Source organism: Rhinatrema bivittatum, chromosome 2, assembly GCF_901001135.1.
Source record: "Rhinatrema bivittatum chromosome 2, aRhiBiv1.1, whole genome shotgun sequence".
Taxonomy (NCBI): Eukaryota; Metazoa; Chordata; class Amphibia; order Gymnophiona; family Rhinatrematidae; genus Rhinatrema; species Rhinatrema bivittatum.
Window position 1 is genome coordinate 556,274,845 of NC_042616.1, and position 24,929 is coordinate 556,299,773.

Here is a 24,929-nt window from a genome sequence, read left to right on the forward strand (position 1 = left end):
TAAGGTATTTTACTAGCATGTAAGCATTTGTATCAATCTTATTTGTTGTGTTTTCTCAATAGGATATGCATTAGTGGTAAATTACTGTCTTTTCATAAGGAAGGCTATTGTACCTGGTAGTAAAGGGAGTTTGTTTTGCTTTTACCGAGATGTCATCACAACCAGAATATCTTTTTTGTATGGTGAGTTGTACAGGGTAATGCCCTAGATCTGCTCTGCACTCATTGCTGGGGGTTGAGGGGATTCCTGTGGATGCAGAGTGCATGTTTACATTTTGCCTTGTGATGGTCATATGTTCAGTGTATCATGCATGTGAGAACCATCTGTCAGGTGTGTCCCGGCCAAAAAAAGGTTGAGAATCACTGCCCTAGACGAACCTTCTGCCATGCGTCCACCCGCCCGACTCCCCCCTCCCGTCATGCCGACTCCCCCTCCCCCCTCCGGGCCCAAGACCCACCACATCTCGGCTATTTGTTACCCTCCCCCGACCTCCCCGTTCCCTGTGGTCTCCGGTGCCGCCGCCATGCACTATATGGGCCCAGTAAAGCGGGGGCAGCTGCTGGTGTGCTCTCTCCGGAAGAGGCCTTGGTGGTGGAAGCGCGGCCGGAGCTTGAGGGAAAGCTGTTCCTGTGCGCTGTTGGCAGAGAGGAGCTGCCGGTTCTCGGGGAGATCGGGTGCGTAACCTAAAGCAGGTTGTTAGTTCTCTGGACGACTTCACACAGGTATTTGGTAGTAGTTATTTTGTTTTCTGAACAAATTTCCCTGTGGAAAGGTGAGAAAAACTGGATTTTACTCAGATTGCCCTTTCTCACGGGACAAGCAGGATGGTAGTCCTCACATATGGGTGACATCATCAGGATGGAGCCCAATCACGGAAAACTTCTGTCAAAGTTTCCAGAACTTTGACTGGCCCCTACTGGGCATGCCCAGCATGACACTAACCCTGCAGCCAGCAGGGGTCCCCCTTCAGTCTTCTTTTTTCCACGCAGCAGTAGCCTCGCGGTTTAGGAGCTCTGAACACATTCCTGACAGGAATTTTCCTCACAGACTTATTTAAAATAACTTTGCCCCACAGGGGTCCCTCTAGCTTTCTCTGGCCGCGGTACTCCAGTAAATTTTTTCGCCGTTTTTCGTCGATTACCGTCGAGTTTGGCCCTCGCGGCCTACTGGCCATCGACCGTACCGCGGCTCAATTTTTTCTATGGCCATGGCGTCAGGTTTTCGTCGGTGCCCGGATTGTTCTCGCATCATGTCGATCACAGACCCTCATAGAGTCTGTGTAATGTGTTTAGGCCGTGAGCATGATGTCCTGACTTGCACCAAATGTGTCCTCATAACACCAAAAGGTCGCAAAGCCAGAATGGAGATGATGGGACTCCTTTTCTGTGCTCACACCCCGATGCCGTCCATCGCATCGACGTCATCGGAACCAGCACCGTCGAAGTCGCACCAACATCGACAACCGTCCGGTGACCGCCCGCCATCGACGTCTTCACGGCCATCGACTCCCGTTTCTCCCCCTCAAGATCGAGGGCTTCGTAAGTCTCGGACCGTCGAGGGAGCGAAATCATCGACCTTGCCACCGTCCGAGCCATCATCGAAGAAGCCCCGTCCAGGAACGGCACCGACCACTCCTGTGACCGGGACATCGCGGCCACCCTCACCCGAACGGGGTTTGGGAGTCGCGATTCCGCCTGTAAAGGTGGTCCCTCCGACTGTACCTCAGCCTCCCTCTTCCGTCACGGAGCCGGAGCTGATTGCCCCAGGTCTCCGGGAAGAACTGGACCGGCTGGTCCAAGAGGCCATCGACAAGGCAATGCAACGGCTCCAGGTCCCTCCGGCACAGACATCGGCACCGAGAGTGGAACCGGTCACCGACCCGATTCCAGCAGCGCTGGCACCGCTGCTATCCCGGATGGAGGCGCTCATGACCTCCCTTCCACCGGTGATTCCCGGATCTCCGATGGCCCCGGTGCGTTCACCAATGACAGCCTCATCGGGAGGAGAAACACAGTTTCGCATCCCTCCTTCAGGAGTTCTGCCTCAGCCATCGATGCCATGTCGTCCCTCGCCACCGATTCATTCATCGGGTGCGATACACACATCGGCGCCATCAATGCCTTCGATACCGGCACCAATGCCTTCCAGGCCGTCCACGGTGCCCCCGGCGATTCCTTCGATTTTCTCGGATCCTCAGCCTGGGCCTTCAGGTATCCAACCCCCTTCTCGTCCTACAGGTCAGCCTACTGATCCTTATGACACCTGGGGTGATGATACTTCCACAGACACCGATGACTTACCTTCACCTCCCTCTCCTACTGAAAGTAGAAAGCGTTCTCCTCCAGAGGACCTCTCTTTCATTAATTTTGTGAAGGAAATTTCAGAATTGGTCCCTTTCCAGCTTCAGACGGAGCAAGATGATAGGCACCAGATGATGAAGCTTCTCCAATTTCTGGATGCCCCTAAGGTGATCACTTCTATTCCCATTCATCAAGTACTTCTTGACCTCCTTAAAAAGAACTGGGAAAATCCTGGATCCATTGCCCCAGTACAGAGGCTGACACTACTTATCTGGTACAGTCAGCCCCTGGCTTTCAAAAATCTCAGCTTGACCACCACTCGGTTTTGGTGGAATCGGCTCAAAAGAAAGCAAAAAGGACAAAACCACACTCTTCTACCCCTCCTGTCAAAGAACACAAGTTCCTCGACAATATTGGTCGTCGAGTGTTCCAAGGGGCCATGCTTATCTCCAGGATTGCTTCTTACCAGCTGTATATGACCCAATACAACAGGGTCATTTTCAAGCAAATACAGGACTTCTCTGAAACCCTGCCTGACCAATTTCAAGAACATCTTCTAACCCTTGTCCACAAGGGGTTTGAGGCAGGAAAGCATGAGATAAGAACAGCTTACGATATCTTCAACACCTCCACTAGAGTGTCTGCAACTGCCATTTCGGCAAGACGCTGGGCCTGGCTCAAGTCTTCTGGCCTTCGCCCAGAAGTACAAGACAGGCTCTGACCTGCCCTGTATAGGAGATAATCTGTTCGGGGAACAGATTCAGCAAATAGTGGCTGAATTAAAGGACCATCATGAGACCCTCAAACAGCTCTCATCGATAACTTCTGATTTCCCTTCTAGACAGCCCTTCAAGAAGGACTCTTAAGAAGTCATTCTTCCGCCCAAGGAAGTACTATCCTCCACCAACAAGGTCCCAAGTTACAAGGCCTTATCAGAAATCTCAGCCTCGCCAGCCCCGGAAGCAAAAGCCACAAGCAGCTCCCCAGCCGGGGCCTGCTTCAGGTTTTTGACGTTCCCTTGGAGAGCAGCAGCCTGATCCCTCTGCCAGCCCATACCAGTGGGAGGTCGATTGTGCCACTTTCACAGCATGTGGCAATCAATCACAACCGACCAATGGGTGCTAGCAATCATTGCTCAGGGTTACCACCTGAACTTTATAGAAACATAGAAACATAGGAATGACGGCAGAAGAAGACCAATCGGCCCATCCAGTCTGCCCAGCAAGCTTCACACTTCTTTCCTTTCATACTTATCTGTTTCTCTTGGCTCTTAGCAACCTTGGTTCTATTTCCCTTTCACCCCCACCATTTATGCAGAGAGCAATGTTGGAACTGCATCTAAGTGAAATATCAAGCTTGATTAGTTAGGGGTAGTAACTGCCGCAATAAGCAAGCTACACCCATACTTATTTGTTTAACCAGACTATATTATTCAGCCCTTATTGGTTGTTTTTCTTCTCCCCTGCCGTTGAAGCAGAGAGCTATGCTGGATATGAGTGAAGTATTAGATTTTCTTCTCCCCTGCCGTTGAAGCAGAGAGCTATGCTGGATATGCGTGAAGTATTAGTTTTTCTTCTCCCCTGCCGTTGAAGCAGAGAGCTATGTTGGATATACATTGAAAGTGAAGTATGCATTGAAAGCCACATTAACTATCAACAAATATTGAATAAGCCTAATTATTGGTAATACCTATAGCCTCAGAACTCTCTGTTAATTTTATATACTCTTGCCCACCCATGTTTTGTTTTTTTTTTTTAAATTTAATTTGGAGATGGTAGCCCTCCATCCTTCCGCTCTGTGAAGGTGGAACACCAACCACTGGCCACTGGCATCCCGCTCCGTGAATGTCTCAGTGGCTACTGCCGCTCCGTGCAGTGTTTTGCTGCCTCCTCTTTATACACGTCCTCTAGACCTGATGGATCCACAATGTTTATCCCACGCCCCTTTGAAGTCCTTCACAGTTTTGGACTTCACCACTTCCTCCCGAAGGGCATTCCAGGCATCCACCACTCTCTCTGTGAAGAAATACTTCCTGACATTGGTTCTTAGTCTTCCACCCTGGAGCCTCAGCTCGTGACCCCTGGTTCTGCTGATTTTTTTCTGGCGGAAAAGGTTTGTCGTTGTCTTTGGATCGTTAAAGTTTTTCAAGTATCTGAAGGTCTGAATCATATCACCCCTGCTCTTCCTTTCCTCCAGGGTGTACATATTCAGATTCTTCAATCTCTCCTCGTATGACATCCGATGAAGACCCTCCACCTTTCTGGTCGCCCTTCTCTGTACCGCTTCCATCTTGTCTCTGTCTCTTTGTAGATATGGTCTCCAGAACTGAACACAGTACTCCAGGTGAGGCCTCACCAAGGACCTGTACAAGGGGATAATCACTTCCCTTTTCTTACTCGATATTCCTCTCTCTATGCAGCCCAGCATTCTTCTGGCTTTTGCTATCGCCTTGTCGCATTGTTTCGCAGACTTGATATCATTAGACACTATAACCCCTAGGTCTCTCTCCTGCTTCCCCCCACCCCCCCCCCCCCCCCCCCCCCCCCCCCATTAAATACAGTTCATTCGGATTTCCATTCCCCATATGCATTACTTTGCACTTCTTGGCATTGAATCTCAGCTGCCATATCTTCGACCACTCTTCCAGCTTCCTTAAATCCCGTCTCATTCTCTCCACTCCTTCCGGCGTGTCCACTCTGTTGCAGATCTTAGTGTCATCTGCAGAAAGACAAATCTTACCTTCTATCCCTTCCGCAATGTCGCTCACAAAGATATTGAACAGGACCGGTCCCAACACCGATCCTTGCGGTACACCACTTAAAACCGCTCTCTCTTCAGAGAGAGTTCCATTTACCATCACACATTGTCTTCTGTCCGTCAACCAGTTTGCAATCCAGGTCACCAAATCAGCACTCACTCCTAAGCTTCTCGTTTTATTCACCAGTCTCCTGTGTGGAACCGTATCTTTCTTGCTCTTCCACCGGATTCACCACCTCTACAAGCGTGGAGAGTAAACGACCACTCTGTCCCTCTGGAGCAGGAGGTTTCCCTTCTTCTCCAGTTAAGAGCAATAGAACCCGTCCCTCTTTCACAACAAGGCCTAGGGTTCTATTCCCGGTACTTTTTGATCCCCAAAATATCCGGGGGTCTTCGTCCAATTCTCGACCTACATGCCCTCAACAAGTACCTCCAGCGGGAAAAGTTCAAGATGGTAACCCTGGGCTCGCTTCTACCTCTTCTACAAAGAGGAGACTGGCTCTGCTCTCTGGACCTCCAGGACGCGTACACCCACATTGCGAAAGCTTCAGCTCATCGCAAGTATCTCAGGTTTTTAGTAGGCCCAAAGCACTATCAATACCGAGTGCTTCCATTCGGCCTAGCATCGGCACCATGAGTCTTTACCAAAAGTCTCGTGGTTGTCGCAGCTTTTCTCAGGAAAGAAGGTGTTCACATCTACCCCTATCTAGATGACTGGTTAATCAGGGCCCCAACCCAGCAAGCCACTCGATCGTCCCTGGATTTGACCCTACACACTCTAATTTCTCTAGGATTTCTCGTCAATTACGAGAAATCCTATTTAGTCCCATCTCAAATCTTGTCGTTCATTGAGGCAGACTTGGACACCTTACAGGCAAAAGCCTTTCTACCTCATCAACGATTGCAAACCCTCGTATCTCTCGCTCACCAGTTGCAGTCTCAGTATACAGCAACAGCTCGACAATTCCTTGTCCTTCTCGGACACATGGCGTCCTCAGTCCATCTCACACCAATGGCCCGCCTGGCCATGAGAGTCATGCATTGGACTCTGAGGTCACAATGGATTCAAGCGACTCAGCCTCTGTCAACCATTGTCCACATCACCGACGCACTCCGTCTGTCTCTCACCTGGTGGAAAGATCAGAACAATCTCCTCCTGGGACTGCCTTTTCATCTGCCAGATCCTCAACTCATTCTCACCACCGATGCTTCCAACCTCGGATGGGGAGCTCATGTGAATGATCTGCAGTCACAAGGATTTTGGTCTCCAGAGGAAGCCAAACACCAGATAAATTTCCTGGAGCTTCGAGCGAAGCAATATGCTCTCAGAGCTTTTCAGAATTCTCTATCAAATCACGTTATCCTGATTCAACCACCAGGTGGCCATGTGGTACATCAACAAGCAGGGAGGCACAGGCTCCTTCCTTCTGTGTCAGGAAGCTGAGCAGATTTGGGCGGAAGCGCTCTCCCGCTCGATGTACCTCAGGGCCACCTACTTGCCGGGAGTTCACAATGTCTTGGCAGACAAACTGAGTCGTGTCTTCCAACCACACGAGTGGTCGCTCAACCCCTCAATAGCGACTTCTCTTTTCCAGCAATGGGGTTATCCCCAAATAGACCTCTTTGCGTCCCCTCAGAACCACAAAGTGGACAATTACTGCTCCCTCATTCGGAGCGAGCGCTCTCAGCCCAGAGATGCATTCTCCCTCTCGTGGGCAACTGGTCTGCTTTATGCATTCCCTCCACTTCCTCTTCTCTCGAAGACTCTCGTGAAGCTCAGTCAGGACAAGGGAACCATGATCCTGATAGCACCTCACTGGCCACGGCAAGTGTGGTTTCCCATACTCCAGGATCTCTCCATCCGCAGGCACATTCCCTTGGGAACACACCCGCTTCTGATCACTCAGAACGACGGATGTCTACACCATCCCAATCTTCAGGCCTTGTCCCTGATGGCATGGATATTGAAAGGTTAATTCTTCAACCACTTAACCTTTCAGATACGGTTTCTTGTGTCCTGATTGCTTCACGGAAGCCTTCCACAAGAAAGTCTTATTCCTATAAGTGGAAAAGGTATACATCATGGTGTTCTTCGCAATCCCTTGATCCTTTTTCCTGTCCAATCCCAAGGTTTTTGGACTATCTCTGGCATTTATCGGAATCAGGTCTAAAGACCTCTTCCATCAGAATGCATGTCAGTGTGGTAGCCGCCTTCCATAAAGATGTGGGGGATCTCCCTATATCAGTACAACCCCTCGTAACTCGTTTTCTTAAAGGCTTACTCCATATCAAGCCTCCTTTACGTCCTCCGGCCCCTTCTTGGGACCTTAATCTGGTTTCTCGGGCAGCTCATGAAACCACCGTTCGAACCTCTTCACTCCTGTGACCTAAAATATCTCACATGGAAAGTGATTTTCCTTTTGGCTATCACTTCAGCTCGCAGGGTTAGTGAATTACAGGCCCTAGTTACCTATCCGCCTTACACTAAACTCCTGCAGGACCGGGCGGTACTCTGCACTCACCCTAAGTTTTTGCCTAAGGTAGTTTCGGAGTTTCACATTAATCAATCCATCATACTACCTATCTTCTTTCCCAGGCCCCACTCCAACCCAGGGGAACAGTCTCTGCATACCCTTGACTGTAAATGGGCTCTAGCGTTCTACCTAGACCGTACAGTTGCCCACAGGAAGAGCACTCAGTTATTCGTCTCTTTCCATCCCAACAAACTAGGGCAACCTGTGGGTAAGCAGACTCTCTCCTCCTGGTTGGCGGGCTGCATATCTTTTTGCTATCAGCAAGCAGGCATTCCTTTCCAAGACCGTGTTAAAGCGCACACTGTGAGGGCCATGGCGACTTCAGTAGCACACTTTCGCAGCCCACTATTGCCTAGACAAAGCCGGAAGACAAGATTCCATCTTCGGCCAATCTGTCCTGCGTAACCTATTTCCAACATGACGTACCAACACCCTTCCGCCTGCCCGGTGGGGTTCTGGATGCCCTCTACCAAATTCCACCCCAGTTGTTGTGCCTGTTGCACGCTGTTGGATACATTTAGTGCATGTTCGGACATCCTCAGCTCGGTACTCACCCATATGTGAGGACTACCATCCTGCTTGTCCTGTGAGAAAGCAAATGTTGCTTACCCGTAACAGGTGTTCTCACAGGACAGCAGGATGTTAGTCCTCACGAAACCCGCCGGCCGGCCCGCGGTGTTGGGTTCGTAATGTTTTGTTGTTTTATTTTTTCGGCACTACCTGTAGCTATCAAATAAGACTGAAGGGGGACCCCTGCTGGCTGCAGGGTTAGTGCCATGCTGGGCATGCCCAGTAGGGGCCAGTCAAAGTTCTGGAAACTTTGACAGAAGTTTTCCGTGATTGGGCTCCATCCTGTTGGTGTCACCCATATGTGAGGACTAACATTCTGCTGTCCTGTGAGAACACCTGTTACAGGTAAGCAACATTTGCTTTTATTGTGGATCTGACTTAGCAAGCAATAAGTGAGTGGCGGATAAAGTGGGACAAAGTGCAGCTATGGAACTGGTCAATTAATAAATAAATAAATACATAAAACAAGTAATCAGGGTACAGATCTTAAAGCAGCCTAGACCCAGCCTGGGGCTGCCCAACTTATATCTGGACTCTTATTCCAAGGGACCCACCTATCCATCTCCCCCAGCTCCTCTCTATATGTCCAAGCCAGCACCAAGGACGGGAACAGCAAGAAGCAGTCCAGACCTAGGCAAGTCCTCCTGCTCCAGGCACCTCTCTCCCACATTGGCCCGGCTTGGGACGGCACAACTCCTACTCTGGCTGTCTTCTCTCCCCTTCTTCTCCTCCCGGCTCCGGTCTGTGAGATCCTCCTACTTCTCTTGCTCACTGGTGGCCACGCCGGGGTTGGCGAGTAGGGGTGATCCAAGCTGTGACTCACTGAGACAACAACCACCCCGAGCTGGTGGTAAGACATGCCGATTAGCCATTCCCCAGTCTTTTTTCCCTTCCTGACTCTCCTCTCCGTACTGTTGTCATCGTTGCCCCATGGCTCCGCTTGCTGCCCCACATGTCTGCTCTTCAGCACCCCCTAATGGTTGGTGCCCAAGGCGACCGCCTAATTTATCTAATGGGAAGTGCCGGCCCTTTATTTTGGTACATTAAATGAATTTACAGTAGCCAATTTATATATATATATGATAATGTGATAGCAAATAAACTTAACTGTGTTTTCTGGTGTAAACTACCTCTGAAGGTAATTGTTTAATTTATAGCTAGTTAATTTTGATCCTTCCTTATTTGATTCTAAAAATAAAATAAGCAACATTGTTTTCTGATGAAATATGTCATGTAGGTAGGCTTAAGTTATTTACCCCCCTTGCATTAAACTTTTTCTAGTAAATTAGTGCCAAAATTAACAAAGTATGTGCAACACAAAAATATCGGACTTTGCAAGGCAAAGTATGTGCCTTCTCACCTACCACAGTTCTTCTCAGCCATGGCCTTTCTGTCTTCACTCAAAGTTTCTTATTTGATTTTTATTATGTGTCTGGTCTTGATTGGACTGTAAGCTCCAAGGAGTAGGGGCTCTCCTTTATATGTCTTTGTATGGCCTGACAAATCATGATAAGACCTATGAGAAGTAATTGTTGGTAGACCCTAATTGGATACTATGGAGAACTGAAATGCCTTGCATGAATTCTTCAGAAATCTCTGTTGCATTAGTGTGTTTTGATTCTTTATTTCAGGAAAACTTGTAGCAATTGCAGTTGTTGATGATAAAAATACTTCGGCTGAACATATCAGGTACAGTTTTATTTATATTATTTGCTTATGAGCCGTCCCACTGAACTGCCAAAGCGAATTACAGTGATGCAAACTATTCAAATAATACAGTCTTCTTGATAAACAAATTAAAACAACAAACATCAAGGTACAACAATTATACTATAAAAAATTAAAATACCCAGTTAAAATGGTTAAATTAACAAAACATATAAACAACGTAATCATAATGGAATGGAGGAGTAGCCTAGTGATTAGAACAGCAGTCTGAGAACCAAGGAAGCAAATGTTCAAACCCTGCTCTTTGTGCCTTTGGAGAAGTCACTTCACCCTTCGTTGCCTCAGATGCAGACTTAGATTCTAAGCCTCTGGGAACAAGGAAATACCTACTAAACCTGAATGCAATTCACTTTGAACTACCAGTGAAAAAGGCTTGAGCTAAATCCATATAAACCATGGTTCCATAAGAACAAACTAGATAGGAGGGAACACCATTCTATATTAGCCAATAGAGCTCCTGTATAATTATAAATTCTCATCACAGAATGTAGAGCCAAGTTGCTTTTTATATTTCTTTATAATTTAGCTATCTGCACTGTTGCACCTTGTACTTTGTTTTGTTTTAAGATCATTTGGAAGATGAAAAGTTGTTTAAAAAAAAAGACACTTGTGGAAATAGAGGAGGCTGTGAATTACAAGCTGGCTATTATGATCTCTGTGGTGGGTAAATTAATGGAATCGCTGCTGGAACAGTGTGGTTTCTGGAATCCAATGGATTATCAGACCAGAGCCTCTTTCATACAAATCGGATCAATTTCTTTGACTGGATAAGCAGAGTTAGATCAGGAAAGAGTGTGAGAATCATTGTAAATGGATTTCAGTAAGGTCTTTGACACATAGGCGACTTGTAAATTGAAGGCCCTTAATAAGCCCTAAAGTGACTGACTAGCAGGTCGATACTGTAAGGTGCGGTTGAAGATTTCCCGTCTGTAACGTGCTGGGAGTGCACAATTCGGACGCGCAAGGCAATCCAGCAATACAGTCTCCAGTTTCACGCGTCCTTAGCGCTTCTTAAAACAGACGCATAACCCTTTCCGCACGCAGCATGTATATGATATGTAAATGAACGAATTAGCTGTATAATGAAGGAATTAGCTATTCCCCTCCGATACTGTGACGCGCGTTCCGACTATCGCTTTTTTTCCCTGCCGATTTGCCGCACGTTTAACTTGTTAGTTTACCGCCTACCCCTACCCCTGCGTTAGAGGCAGGAGTAAGGGTAAGCGGCAAGCTTTCCCCCAGCCCCCGCTCACCTGCCCTGGTCGCGTCCATGGGTGCCGGTCTCCGGGGTAGCCCCAGTCCTCTCCCTCCTCCCGAAGCAAAAAAAAGCGAAAAAAAAAATCCAATGTGGCCCCACTTCGGCGGCCCCCCTTCGGCGGAGACAGCACTGTAAAGCGAGACAGACCGCGGCGCGAGGAGAGAGAAGACGCAACTTACTCCAGCCAGCCTACCTCCGGACAGCGGCTCCTCTGCCTCCCAGCTGCCGGCGAAGATAGACGCCCGAACGGGTAGGCCCCTCGTGCAATTTGACCTCAAGGCGTGACGTCACGACGTTTGGCGTCATGGCATGCGACGTCACGCCTTGAGGTCAAATTGCACGAGGGACCTACCCGTTCGGGCGTCTATCTTCGCCGGCAGCTGGGAGGCAGAGGAGCCGCTGTCCAGAGGAGGGCTGGCTGGAGTAAGTTGCGTCTTCTCTCTCCTCCTCTCCTTGCGCCGCGGTCTGTCTCGCTTTACAGTGCCGTCTCCGCCGAAGGTCCGTCTCGCTTTACACTGCTGTCTCCGCCGTAGGGGGGCTGCCGAAGGGGAGCTGCCGAAGTGGGGGCTGGCTGGAGTAAGTTGCGTCTTCTCTCCTTGTGCCGCAGCCCCCCCCGCCCCCTCCGGACATCGGCGACGACCGCGGCTCCAGCCTCCAGCTGTCAGACAGACGCATCGCACGTGGGAAAGCGGCCCCTATGCGTGCAATTGGCTGCTCAAGACGTGACGTCACATGCCGTGACGCCAAACGTCGTGACGTCACGTCTTGAGCAGCCAATTGCACGCATAGGGGGCCGCTTTCCCACGTGCGATGCGTCTGTCTGACAGCTGGAGGCTGGAGCCGCGGTCGTCGCCGATGTCCGGAGGGGGGGCTGCAAAAGTAAGTCGCTTCGTCGCTTTAAACTGCCCCCCCCCCCTCCTCCCGGAGCAAGGCTGCTTTTCGCGCCCTGCTTCGGGAGGAGAGGAGAAGGGATTAGCAGGCCCGAGCCTAGGATTGCCCGTCTCTCCCCTCGCTCTCTTGCTACTTTTTCGGTTTGTTTTTTTTTGCTTCGGGAGGAGGGGACAGGACTGGGGCTGCACCGGAGACCGGACGTGGCCAGGGCAGGTGAGCGGGGGCTGGGGGAAAGTTTGCCGAGCATCGGAGAACATAACTGTCCACTTCCTGGTACCTGTCATTTCAAATGTCATTTGAAATGACATTTGAAATGACAGATACCAGCGTGGCCGTGAAGCGTTAGGCCCACGCACCCAGGATACTGTATAGGCCAGTGGTTCTCAACCTTTCTAATGCCGTGACCCCGCAATACAGTTCCTCATGTTGCGGTGACCCCTCGCCCCGCCCTCGCCCCGTGAGGGTGGGGTGAGGGCGGGGCTTTGGTCATATGGGGGCGGGGTTATGGATGGGGTTGGATTTTAGTGCACACTTATCATTTAATTATGACATTTATAATGTGAATGTAACTCAACTCACCATAGGTTCTCACATGCATGGCACACTGACCCATGATCGTCACGGGGCTAGATGTAAAAGTACAGTTTGTATCCACAGGAACCCCCCTGACCCACAATAATGGATGTAAAGCAGAATTATGACATTCCCCATACAACTCACCCTACAAAAAAGATATTCTGGTTCTAGTGACATCTCAGTAACAGCAACTCAAACTCCTTCTATTTCCAGGCTCAATAGCCCTACTTATGAAAAGACAGCAGTTTACCACCAATGCATGTCCTCTGAGAAAACACAACAAATAAGACCGATACAAACGCTTACATGCTAGCAAAATATCTCATCTCGGTAACAGACACAGAACCGACCTAACATACTCCCAGGATCTGTAGTAATGCACATAAACTAATCCGCACACAGTTACACCTGTATTATGGAATACACTCAAACAGGAGCAACCCTATCTATGAAAAGGCAACACTATAAATATTAAATCAGGTCCTAAAAACCAATACACCTCTTATTAGGAAAACAGAACTAGCAAGCAGCTATAGATCCCCACACATAAATAATTGTAAAACTATACTAATAAGCAGAATAAATGTTTCAAAACAGCTATGAACATCCAACAATTAAAAACGCATAAAAACTATTAAACATTCTCCAAACACCAATAAAATATTTCAAAAAAGCAGACATCACACAATTAAAATGGCAGTCAAGAAAAATAAACTTAAAAAGCCACCTTTACTTACCCCCTCCAGCAGCTCTCCTACTCCCCTTCCCTGCAGGCCGTGGCACTCACCAGAAGCAGCAGTAGAAGCTAAGCTCTATACTTATGGTCCTCTTCCTTAGTGCCCATGTCTCTCACACACACACACCATACCAGTCATGCCCCCATGACCAGTTTCTGTCTCTCACACACCAATCATCTCCCAAACAGTCTTTGGCACACACACACCAGTCACCTTCCTGAACAGTTTCTCTCATGCCATACACACACACACACACACACAGGCTTCCCACTCCCGTGTTCTACTTACATATATGGGCTTCTCACACACACACACACAGCAGTCACCTTCCTGAACAGTTTCTCTCATGCCATACACACACACACACACAGGCTTCCCACTCCCGTGTTCTACTTACATATATGGGCTTCTCACTCTCATAATCACTTTCTCTCTCTCTCTCTCTCTCTCTCTCACATACACACACACACACACACACACTCACTCACTCACTCACCAGTCTCTCACTCCCATGCTTGTTCTCTCCACATGCACAGGCTTCTCATTCCCATAATCACTTTCTCTCTGTTACACACACACCAGTCTCTCTCATTTCCATGCTCACTCTCCACGTGCACAGGCTTCTCATTCCCTGAATCACATTCTCTCACATTCTCACACACACACACACACACACACACCAGTCTTTTTCTCTCACACACACCATCACCTTACCAAGCAGTCTCTCTCTCTCATGCATGCACACTCACCCTGGTTTCTCACTCCCATGCTTTCTTTCACCCCCACAACACCAGGCTTCTTACGCCCATGCTTTCTCACATACCCAGACTTCTCCCTTCCATGCTTTTTCTCTCTCTCACACACACACATCAGTGACCTCCCTGACTAATGTCTCACACTCTCACACACACATCAGTCACCTCCCTGAGCAATCACTTTCATTGTCTCTCACATACACACACACATCAGCTCTCTGACCAGTCAATCACACACAGGCTGGCTGCCTGCTTCTCTCTTTCTCTCACTCACTTCCTCTTCTCCCCCGAGCACAAATGGGAGCTGCAGCAGCCTCGCTGGCCAAGAAAGAAGAATCCCATCGGCCGTGGGAGGCTCGTGCTGCTCTCTCCTTTCTCCATTACCGGCTGCTTCAACTGCTCGGGGGCCGATGCTGCAGCCGCCGCTACTACTTTTTCGCGCGGCGCGGCTCTCTCTCCTTCCCGCGCACCACGATTCACTTCCTGTTCCGGGTCACGGGAGGGGCAGGCGCAGGAAGAAGAAAAGGCCCAGCCGCGAGTGCAGAGCTTCTTCTAGCGCCGCTGCCGTTCCCACTGGGGTCGCGACCCATAGGTTGAGAACCGCTGGTATAGGCGCTCTATACAGTAAAATGGGTTGCGCGGGCCTAACGCTTCGCAGCCGCGGCATGCATTTGCATGCAATTAGAAGAGAGTATCGAGCGGTAGGTGAAGAGAACTGTGCGTGCGGGGAACGAGGGTGCGCCTGGCACTGCTGCACTGTTTCTACCGCGGCCTTAGAGTATCGATCTGTAGGTTAGAAACTGCTTACATGGGAGGGAACAATGGGTACTGATAAATGGAGTTTACTCCAAGAAGAAGGGTATTACTGGTTGGTTCTTGTCAGCATTTTTGCAAGTGATATTGTGGAGGGACTGTCTGAAAGATTTATCTTCTTGCAGATGATACCAAAATCTACAACAGGGTAGGCACTCAGGAAGGAGTTAGAAAACATGAGGCATGATCTAGAGTCTGGCAGATAAGATTTAATGTTAAAAAATAATGCAGCGTCATGCATTTGAGCTGCAAAAATCCAAAGGGGACGGTACAGTATAGGGGGTGAAATTCTTCTATGCATGAATCAAAATCATGATCTGGGGCTGATCATATCTGATGATCTCAAGGTGGCCAAATGGGTGAATGATGCAACAACAAAAGGCAGAAAGATACTTGGGTACATAGGGAGGAGAATGGTCAGCAGAATAAAAGGAGGTGACATTGCCCTGTGGCAAATCCCTGGTGTACAGTTCTGGAAACCACACCTTTAGAAGAAGAATTTAAACTGGGTGGAATTGGTTCACAGGGTGGCTACTAAAATGGTCAGTGTTCATTGCTATAAAGCATATGAGTACGGAATTAAAGATCTAAACATGTATAACCTGGAAGAAATGCAGGATGGAGGAGATATGATGGAGACATTTAAATACCTCCAAGGTATCAGGCCTCCTTCAATGGAAAGGAGGCTGTGGAACAAGGGGTCATGGCATGAGGGTGAAAGCGGGCAAACTCATGAGTAATCTAAGGAAATATTTCTTTATAGAAAGAGTGGGGGATGCATAGAATAGTCTCCCACTGGTGGTGGTGGAGATAAGGTCAGTATATAAATTCAGGAAAGCTTGGGACAAGCACAGGGGATCTGTGTGCGACTATAGGGATTCTAAAACTGAGCACTTGGTGTGGATGGGCAGATCAGATAGGCCATATGGTCTCTTTCTGCTACCATGTTTCTATATAACATTAAAAAATGTGTCTGAAGATGAAGAAAACTGTGCAAATAAGGTTAGGTGACACTTGTTTTTGCCATAAAAAGTAAATATCCTTTTTGGATGTGTGATCTTTATACATGTACAGCATTTGCTGTAGGAAAAAATTCCCTTAAATATAAAACAGGAGAAACCTCTCTTGTAGGTCTGACCTTTAAATTATAGAGCATAAAACATCAAGTGCCATTACTTTTAGATCATTATATCCATGGCACAGATCAATATAGTAAGATTCTAAGTGGGAGAAGAAGGGGAAATAGACTGCTGATTAGAAGCAAGACTGCTAGGCTAGCCCCAGTGACAGTGTTGTACAGTGCCATACGGAAGGTCCCTGGTTTAATCCAACTCTGGACTTCCATTTCCTGGTTTGGCAGGGGATACTGTGGAGATGGCTTTCACAGTCCCTTTGTGGGAAGGAGTCATAGTCTTTTCTCAAGTGTCACATCTAATGGCCATGATTGCACTGTTCCCTGAAGGAGTTCTAGTGCGTGGTCCACAGTCCGCAATTGTTTCTGCAGTGATTAGACTAGGTATGTTGGTGGGGGGAGGAAAATATAAAATATGTAGGGACCTTCATTTTCGAGTTTTCACCTGTAAATTCCTGGATTTTTCTGAAGGTAAAAATAATTTTGTGTGTCTTCAACAACTGCAAAAGCAGCATATCCAAACTTCCCCCAAAGCCAGTGTAGGCAGAACAGCCTATTGTATTCAAGTCCTTCCCTTCAGACTTTCGGTGATAGCCATGCTCTCCTATAGGAGCTGAGAGGAATTTTGTAGGCTCAATTCTGCTGACCTCATTTTCATGCGCCAGGGAAGCCACCACTTAGGTGGAAGCTTTCCCGGCAAACGGGGTTGATATCATGTAAAACTGATATAGCATGGCTGCTCTTGGCTCCTGTAGCCGAGCATGGCTGCCATCGGAAGATGGGTTAGGCTGCTTGTTTAGTTATGGAAGAGGCTGGATCTGAAGTCACCCACCCAAGCACAGATGAACAGCAGCCCTCCACCAGAAGAAGTTTCTAGCAGTATCCTTGCCTCTCTGGCTCAATGCAGACTCAGACATACAGTGTAGGGCTGCACTGCAGCGTGCAGGAACATAAGCATGCTGCTGAAAACAGAGAGGGTGGCTACAGCTTGCCCTGACTGCAGACGGGATTTTGTCTCCATTCTGCTCACTGTCTCCCTCAACCCTGTTGTGCCACCTACCAAGTCTTTTGTCACCACCTTAGCACCAGGACTAGAAAGACTTGATGGCCTTCAGAAACTGTGGGCACAACCCAAAGAGGAGATGGCTGACTAGTCAGAAGAGCTACTCTGTATGGCGTGTTAACAAGGCCTAACTTGTGGCGCCAACTTTACAGTGGCTCAAGGGCCTCCTCCCTTTCATCGTGACAGATTGCAGTGGCCATGAGCTCTGCTGACTTGCTGGCACTTCAACTCCTGCAAGGTCTAGCCTTACAAGTTCAGAGGTTCATAGGGTCTGTACAAAGACTTTGCCAATGCATGGACATCAGTCAGTTGCAGAGTGCTGCTACTCAACCTTTGGTCCTCGCGCCGACTCCCCTGGTGCAACAGCTTCCATCTGGGGTACCAGGAATTTGCCTTTTGCCTCCACCCCACTACGACAGGAATCCCAAGACCTGCAGAGGATTCCTGAAGCAGTGTCACATTGTCTTTCAGTTACAAGCAGCAAGCTTTCCCTCCAGCCGGGAAAAAGTAGCCTACATTATTTTTCTCCTCACCAGACAGGCTTTGGCTTGGGCATCCCCACTATGAAAGCACAACAACCCTACGCTAAATAACTTGGCTGACTTCCTGATATGCTCCCTTCAAATTTTCAAGGAACTGGGCCACTCCTCTTCCACTGCACCTGATTTTCTGCGTCTTCGCCAAAGTTCACAAACAGTGGGTTAGTATGCTATTCAGTTCCAGACTCTAGCAACAGAACTTCGCTGGAATGAAGAAAATCTAACAGCAGTATTAAGGCAAGGCCTGACTGCTCAGTTCAAAGATGAACTAGCTGGGTGAGAGATTCCCACTTCCCTGGATGCACTGATCATTCTCTGCACTCAGATCGATATCCATTTCCAAGATAGGTCTTGGGAGTGAGGTCATTCCCATGTGGCACCACACTTGGCTCCCAAATTTCATTGCCCTCTATTGGCCCTTACCAAGGATGCTAATCCTACGGCTACATAGGAGAAATTAACCCATGCAAGATGGGCGGAGTTGCCGGCTTTTGAACCTGTGTCTTTATTGAGCCACATCTGGACATCACATCAGCACAAGTCCTTTGAAGTTGGGGAAACTCCAGTGCCTAGGGCTGACTGGAGCGGTAGCTCTAGGTTTTTATAGAAACACTTCCCTTTCCTGAATGGTCTTGCATGTGTATCTCCAAACTAGATTCTGAATGTTTATTGGTTATCCTGGGTAAATATGTAAATCTACAGCTCTAATGCTAAATTTTCAAAAGAGAAACTGATAAAATGAGGAAAATGGTTAGAAAAAAACTGAAAGGTGCAGCTGCAAAGGTTAAAAGTGTACAACAGTCATGAACGTTGTTTAAAAATACCATCTTAGAAGCGCAGTCCAGATATATTCCACGCATTAAGAAAGGTGGAAGGAAGGCAAAACGATTACCGGCATGGTTAAAAGGTGAGGTGAAAGAGGCTATTTTAGACAAAAACCATCCTTCAAAAATTGGAAGAAGGATCCATCTGAAGAAAATAGGAAAAAGCATAAGCGTTGTCAAGTTAAGTGTAAAATATTGACAAGACAGGCTAAGAGAGAATTAGAAATGAAATTGGCCATAGAGATAAAAACTAATAATAAAACTTTTTAAAATATATCCAAAGCAGAACTCATGCGAGGTAGTCAGTTGGACTGTTAGATGACTGTGGGGTTAAAGGGGGTCTTAGGGAAGAAAACGCCATTGCACAAAGACTATATGGAGAACTACTACCTGAGAATATCATTGCTATGACCTGCTCCATAACCCTTAGAGTGGGCCTTCTGCATCATGAACAAATATTGTTTTATGTTCTCAGATACTTTGTCTATCCTCTGGTCCTGAGCTTACCTTGGCTTCAATAATGTGGTCCTGCTATAAATTGATTAATGTGGACATCTAATCTTAGAGCCCATACTTTTTTCAGCATTGCCTCACTTCAGTCATCTCGTCTACTACCTTAGCACTCTCAGACCTCGAGAAACCTCACTGTCTTCCTCGGACCTATGCAGCCTATTTGGTGTATTTAGTAAAAAATGAAAAAGTGACCCTTCCCCCTCATCAGATCTTTGATTGTCCCTTAGACCTTCAACCTGGGAAAATGCTACTTTGTGGAATGATTTATCCGTTGTCTGTGTCAGAGACTCAGGCCATGACACAGTATATCAAAGAGAATCTGGAAAGTGGTTTCATCCACCTCTCCTCATCACCTGCAGGAGCCGGATTCTTTATTGTCATTAAAAAAGATAGGTCTCTTAGATCCTGTATTGACCCCTGTGGTCTGAATGCCATTACTATAAATAGCAAATATCCATTACCTCTTATCTTTGAGCTCTTGAATCTGTTCCAGAGGACTAAAATTTTCACCAGTCTGGATCTTCGGGGAGCTTATAATTGGTAAGGCTCAGACAGCGAGATGAATGAAAGATTGCCTTTAGTACAAGAGATGGACATTATGAATATTTAGTCTTACCCTTTGGGCTGTTTAATGCTCCAACAGGGTTCCATAATTTTATAAACTATATCTTCAGGGATCTCCTGCAGATGTGAATCCTGGTGTATCTTGATGATATCCTACTCTCTCAGTTTCTTGCACAGCACCGTTTAGAGGTGAGAAGCATCCTCCAGCAACTTTGTGAAAATAAGCTGTGTGCAAAATTGGAGAAATATTCCTTTGAACAGTCGAAATTACGCTTCCTGGTCTGTATCATTTTCATACAAGGTTTGAAGATGGATCCTGCCAAACTCTCAGCCACCAGAGAATGGCCCCGTCCTATGGGACTCAGCGCTGCAATGATTCCTGGGATTCATGAACTATTATCACCAGTTTATTCCTCACTCTTCTTCACTTACAGCACCGCTCAAGGCCCTAACCTACAAAGGGCTAACCCTAGGAATTGGCCCTAGGATGCCCCCTGCACCTTTGAACAGCCCGAGGCAACCTTCGCCTCCGCGTCCTTCCTGCAATATCTAGACCCAGAGTGGGCCAGAGTAGCCAGGGCTCTATTTTCTCAAGCAGCCCCCAATGGCTCCTCTCCTCTGTGGGAGCACTGAGAGGAGAGGATCATCTTGCTGGTGACTGAAAGGAATCAGTAAGTTTTGTTTGGGAAATTTCTTTGGGGTGGAGTTAACTATTGGGGAATAATATTTAGTGTGTTTGTGTGTTTGTGCTTTTAACAGTCAGTAAGGCAGCGAATAAACATAAGTTAGACAGTTTGTTTTTCCCATCCCTCCCACCCCTCACCCACCCACCCCTAACTCATCCTTTAATTTATAGGCAGGTACCACTTTTACACTAAACAAAACCCCCCAAAAACCAGCCTTTTAACGTCACTTCACAAATTCCCCACACCTTATTCAGAGTTTAATCATTCCCCTGTAGGCCACTACCAGACATATAGTGAATTCACTAATACATTTAAAGGACGCTAATTAGACACATTCCTACTCCCATAGCAACCTAAAACTTAACTATGAACTGAACAAATTTGAGATGAAGACAGCAATCCAGCAGCAAGAGGGGGGCTTCCCAGTCTTTTGCATCGAGTGTCACATGTATGATTTTTTACCCGCCAGTGAAAAATTGTACATGTGCATGCGATGCAAACAGCTCCTGACTCTCAGAGAACGGGTCCGATCTATGGAGACTAGAGTGGCAGACCTGGAGGAGCTGAGGTAGACAGATAGGTATATAGATGAGACCTTCAGGGACATAGTAGTCAAGTCTCAACTTCAGACTGGCAGCCCTGGTGCTGCCTTGGAGGAAGAAGGTCTTATGATTGGAGAGCATCAACCTGGTGCAACAGGAAAGGATCCTGTAGCAAGGACCTGCTCTCCAGGTGGTGCATTGTCCTTTCACACCAAGGATGTGTCTCCAAGGCCTATTGCCCAGGAGGGAAGGGTTATGTTGGCCATCATAGTTGGTGATTCGATTATTAGGAATGTAGACAGCTGGGTGGCTGGTGGGCGTGAGGATCGCCTGGTAACATGCCTACCTGGTGCGAAAATGGCGGACCTCACGCGTCACCTAGATAGGATTTTAGACAGTGCTGGGGAGGATCCGGCTGTTGTGGTACATGTGGGCATCAACGACATAGGAAAATGTGGGAGGGAGGTTCTGGAAGCCAAATTTAGGCTCTTAGGTAGAAAGCTTAAATCCAGAACCTCCAGGGTAGCATTCTCTGAAATGCTGCCTGTTCCACGCGTAGGCCCCAGAGGCAGGCAGAGCTCCGGAGTCTCAATGGGTAGATGAGACGATGGTGCAAGGAAGAGGGATTCAGTTTTGTAAGGAACTGGGGAACCTTTTGGGGAAGGGGTGAGTCTCTTCCGAAGGGATGGGCTTCACCTTAACCAGGCGCTAATCTTTAAAAGGGAGATAGAGCAGCTTTTAAACTAGAACTAAGAGGAAAGCCAACAGTCACTCAGTAGTGCATGGTTTGGAGGGAGGTATCTTCAAAGGATACTAATGATGTATTAGAATTAGGGCATCCCGACAGTGAGGTTCCAATAATAAGACTAGTAGTCCAAGTGCCTGTAATTACAAATTCACTGAGCTAAAAAATTCTAAGTTAACCCTATCAATTAAAAAGCAGAATGAAAATACAAACAAAAAACACATTTTGACATATTTGTATGCTAATACCAGAAGGCTAAGAAGTAAGATGGGAGAACATAAGAAGAACATAAGAATATGCCATATGGGGTCAGAACAAGGGACAATCAAGCCCAGCATCCTTTTTCCAACAGTGGCCAATCCAGGCCATAAGAACCTGGCAAGTACCCAAAACCTAAGTCTATTCCATGCTACTGTTGCTAGTAATAGTGGCTATTTTCTATGTCAATTAATAGCAGGTAATGGAGTTCTCCTCCAAGAACTTATCCAATCCTTTTTTAAATACAGCTACACTAACTGCACTAACCACTTCCTTTGGCAACAAATTCCAGAGTTTAATTGTGCTTTGAATGAAAAAGAACTTTCTCTGATTAGTTTTAAATGTGACATGTGCTAACTTCATTGAGTGCCCCCTAGTCTTTCTATTATCCGAAAGAGTAAATAACTGATTCACATTAACCCGTTCTAGATTTCTCATGATTTTAAACACCTCTCTCATACCCCCCTCAGCTGCCTCTTCTCCAAGCTGAAAATTCCTAACCTCTAGTCTTTCCTCATAGGGAAGCTGTTCCATTCCCTTGATCATTTTGGTCGCCCTTCTCTGTACTTTCTCCATCGCAACTATATATTTTATGAGATGCGGTGACCAGAATTGTACACAGTATTCAAGGTGTGGTCTCACCATGGAGCGATACAGAGGCTTTATGACATTTTCCGTTTTATTCACCATTCCCTTTGTAATAATTCTCAACATTCTGTTTGCTTTTTTGACTGCTGCAGCACACTGAACTGATGATTTCAATGTGTTATCCACTATGACACCTAGATCTCTTTCTTGGGTAGTAGCTCCTAATATGGAATCTAACATTGTGTAACTATAGCATGGGCTATTTTTCCCTATATGCATCACCTTGCACTTATCCACATTAAATTTCATCTGCCATTTGGATGCCCAATTTTCCAGTCTCACAAAGTCTTCCTGCAATTTTATACAATCTGCTTGTGATTTAACTACTTTGAATAATTTTATATCACCTGCAAATTCGATTACCTCACTCCTCATATTTCTTTCCAGATCATTTATAAATATATTGAAAAGTACGGCTCCCAATACAGATCCCTGAAGCACTCCATTGCCCACTCCATTCCACTGAAAAATTGTCTATTTAATCCTTATCTGTTTCCTGTCTTTTAGCCAGTTTGAAATCCACAAAAGGACATTGACTTTTTACTTTTCATAGAAGCCTCTCCTGAGGAACATTGTCAAACGCCTTCTGAAAATCCAAATACACTACATCTACTGGTTCACCTTTATCTACATGTTTATTAACTCCTTCAAAAAAGTGAAGCAGATTTGTGAGGCAAAACTTGCCTTAGGTAAAGCCATGCTGACTTTGTTCCATTAAACCATGTGTTTCAATATATTCTATGATTGTGATATTTAGAACACTTTCCATTATTTTTCCTGGCACTGAAAGAAGGAAAGACTAAAGAAGTTAGGACTTTTTGGCTTGGAGAAGAGACGGCTGAGGGGGGATATGATAGAGGTGTTTAAAATCATTAGAGGTCTAGAATGGGTAAATGTGAATTGGTTATTTACTCTTTCGGATAATACAAGGATTAGGGGGCACTCCATGAAGCTAGCATGTGGCACATTTAAAACTAATCGGAGAAAATTCTTTTTCACTCTTTGCACAATTAAACTCTGCAATTTGTTGCCAGGGGATGTGGTTAGTGCAGTTAACGTAGCTGTGTTTAAAAAAGGATTGGATAAGTTCTTGGAGAAGTCCATTACCTGCTATTAATTAATTTGACTTAGAAAATAGCCACTGCTATTACTAGCAACAGTAACATGGGATAGAGTTAGTTTTTAGGAACTTGCCAGGATCTTATGGCCTGGATTGGCCACTGTTGAAGACAGGATACTGGCCTTAATGGACCGTTGGTCTGACCCAGTATGGCATGTTCTTATGTTCTTTTTCTGGAAATAGTCCCTTGCAGAAATAAATTTCACAATTGGTGAATAGGAATTGCTTGGCCATCAAGATTGCTCTTGAAGAGTTACAACATCTCCTAGAGAGGGTCAGGTATCCCTGTTGCCATGCAACAGATCATAAAAACCTTGTTTACTTTCAGGAGGCAGAGAGATTCAATCCCTATCAGCCTCACTGATCCTTGTTCTTTAACAGATTTGATTTTCACATAATCTTTTGTTCTGCTGAGAATTCCTTATCTTGTTCATTTGATTCCACTTATTCCACCACTGAACCACAATTCATCTTGGATCCTGCCAAGATTGTCGCCACTACTTCCTTTTCTGATCCACTTGGCAAGACAGCAGTTTCTACATACCTCAGAGAGAATGATCTCAAGTTGGGCCATGACTGCAAACTAGATGGATCTCGGGACATCTGAAAGTCAATAGAATTGATCTCCCACCAGTACTCTTGGCCCTGGATGGTCCAAGACTTCTGGGCATATGTGGACTCATCCCCTAACTGTGCCCTCAATAAGCCATCTCACCAATTTCTACTGGTTCCGGATAAGCCGTGGACTCATGTATCCATCGACTTCATAATAGACCTTACCCCATCAGGGGGTTGTATTGGGTTGTCATGAATCACTTTTCGAAGATGGCACATTTCCTCCCCTTGCCATCAGTGCCCTCAGCCGCCAACCTTGCTCAACTCTTTTTTCAAGGAAGTCTTTTGTTTGCATGGCTTACCTGACCACATAGTAAACAACTGGTGAGCTCATTAAACCTCAAAGTTTTTTTTAGAGTAACCTTTGTACTAAACTTAATGTAAATATTGGCTTCTCCTAAGGATATCATCCTCAATCTAGTGGACTCACAGAAAGAACCAACCAAAGGTTGAATGTTTTTCTTTGGCCATACGACTCCGAGCAACTCAGCTGCTGGGCCCAATTATTACCATGGGCAGAATTCTTATATAATAATCATGCTCGGGAATTGTCTAGAGCCTCTCCCTTCTTCATTGTACATGAGACACCCCATGATGCCCCTTCCGGTGCTGATTCCAGTACCCCTAACTACAGTGATATCAGCGGCCAACCAAGCTGCAACCAGCCTCCTGGATCTTTGGGAGAAAACTCATCAACTCCTCCATAGAGTGGCCGAAACCTTTAAGAAGAATGCTGATAAAAGGAGGCATCCTGCAATCTT

General features: G+C 46.7%; 1 protein-coding gene across 4 annotated transcripts in view; it reads left to right on the forward strand.

The window, feature by feature from the left end:
- Positions 1-24,929, forward strand: part of TMX3 (thioredoxin related transmembrane protein 3) — a 306,294-nt gene that overhangs the window by 223,352 nt on the left and 58,013 nt on the right. For all 4 annotated transcript variants that reach the window (XM_029590913.1, XM_029590914.1, XM_029590912.1 and 1 more), the window contains exon 11: positions 9,793-9,850. In XM_029590913.1, the coding sequence (XP_029446773.1) occupies positions 9,793-9,850 (58 nt within the window). The remainder of the gene's footprint in view (positions 1-9,792; positions 9,851-24,929) is intronic.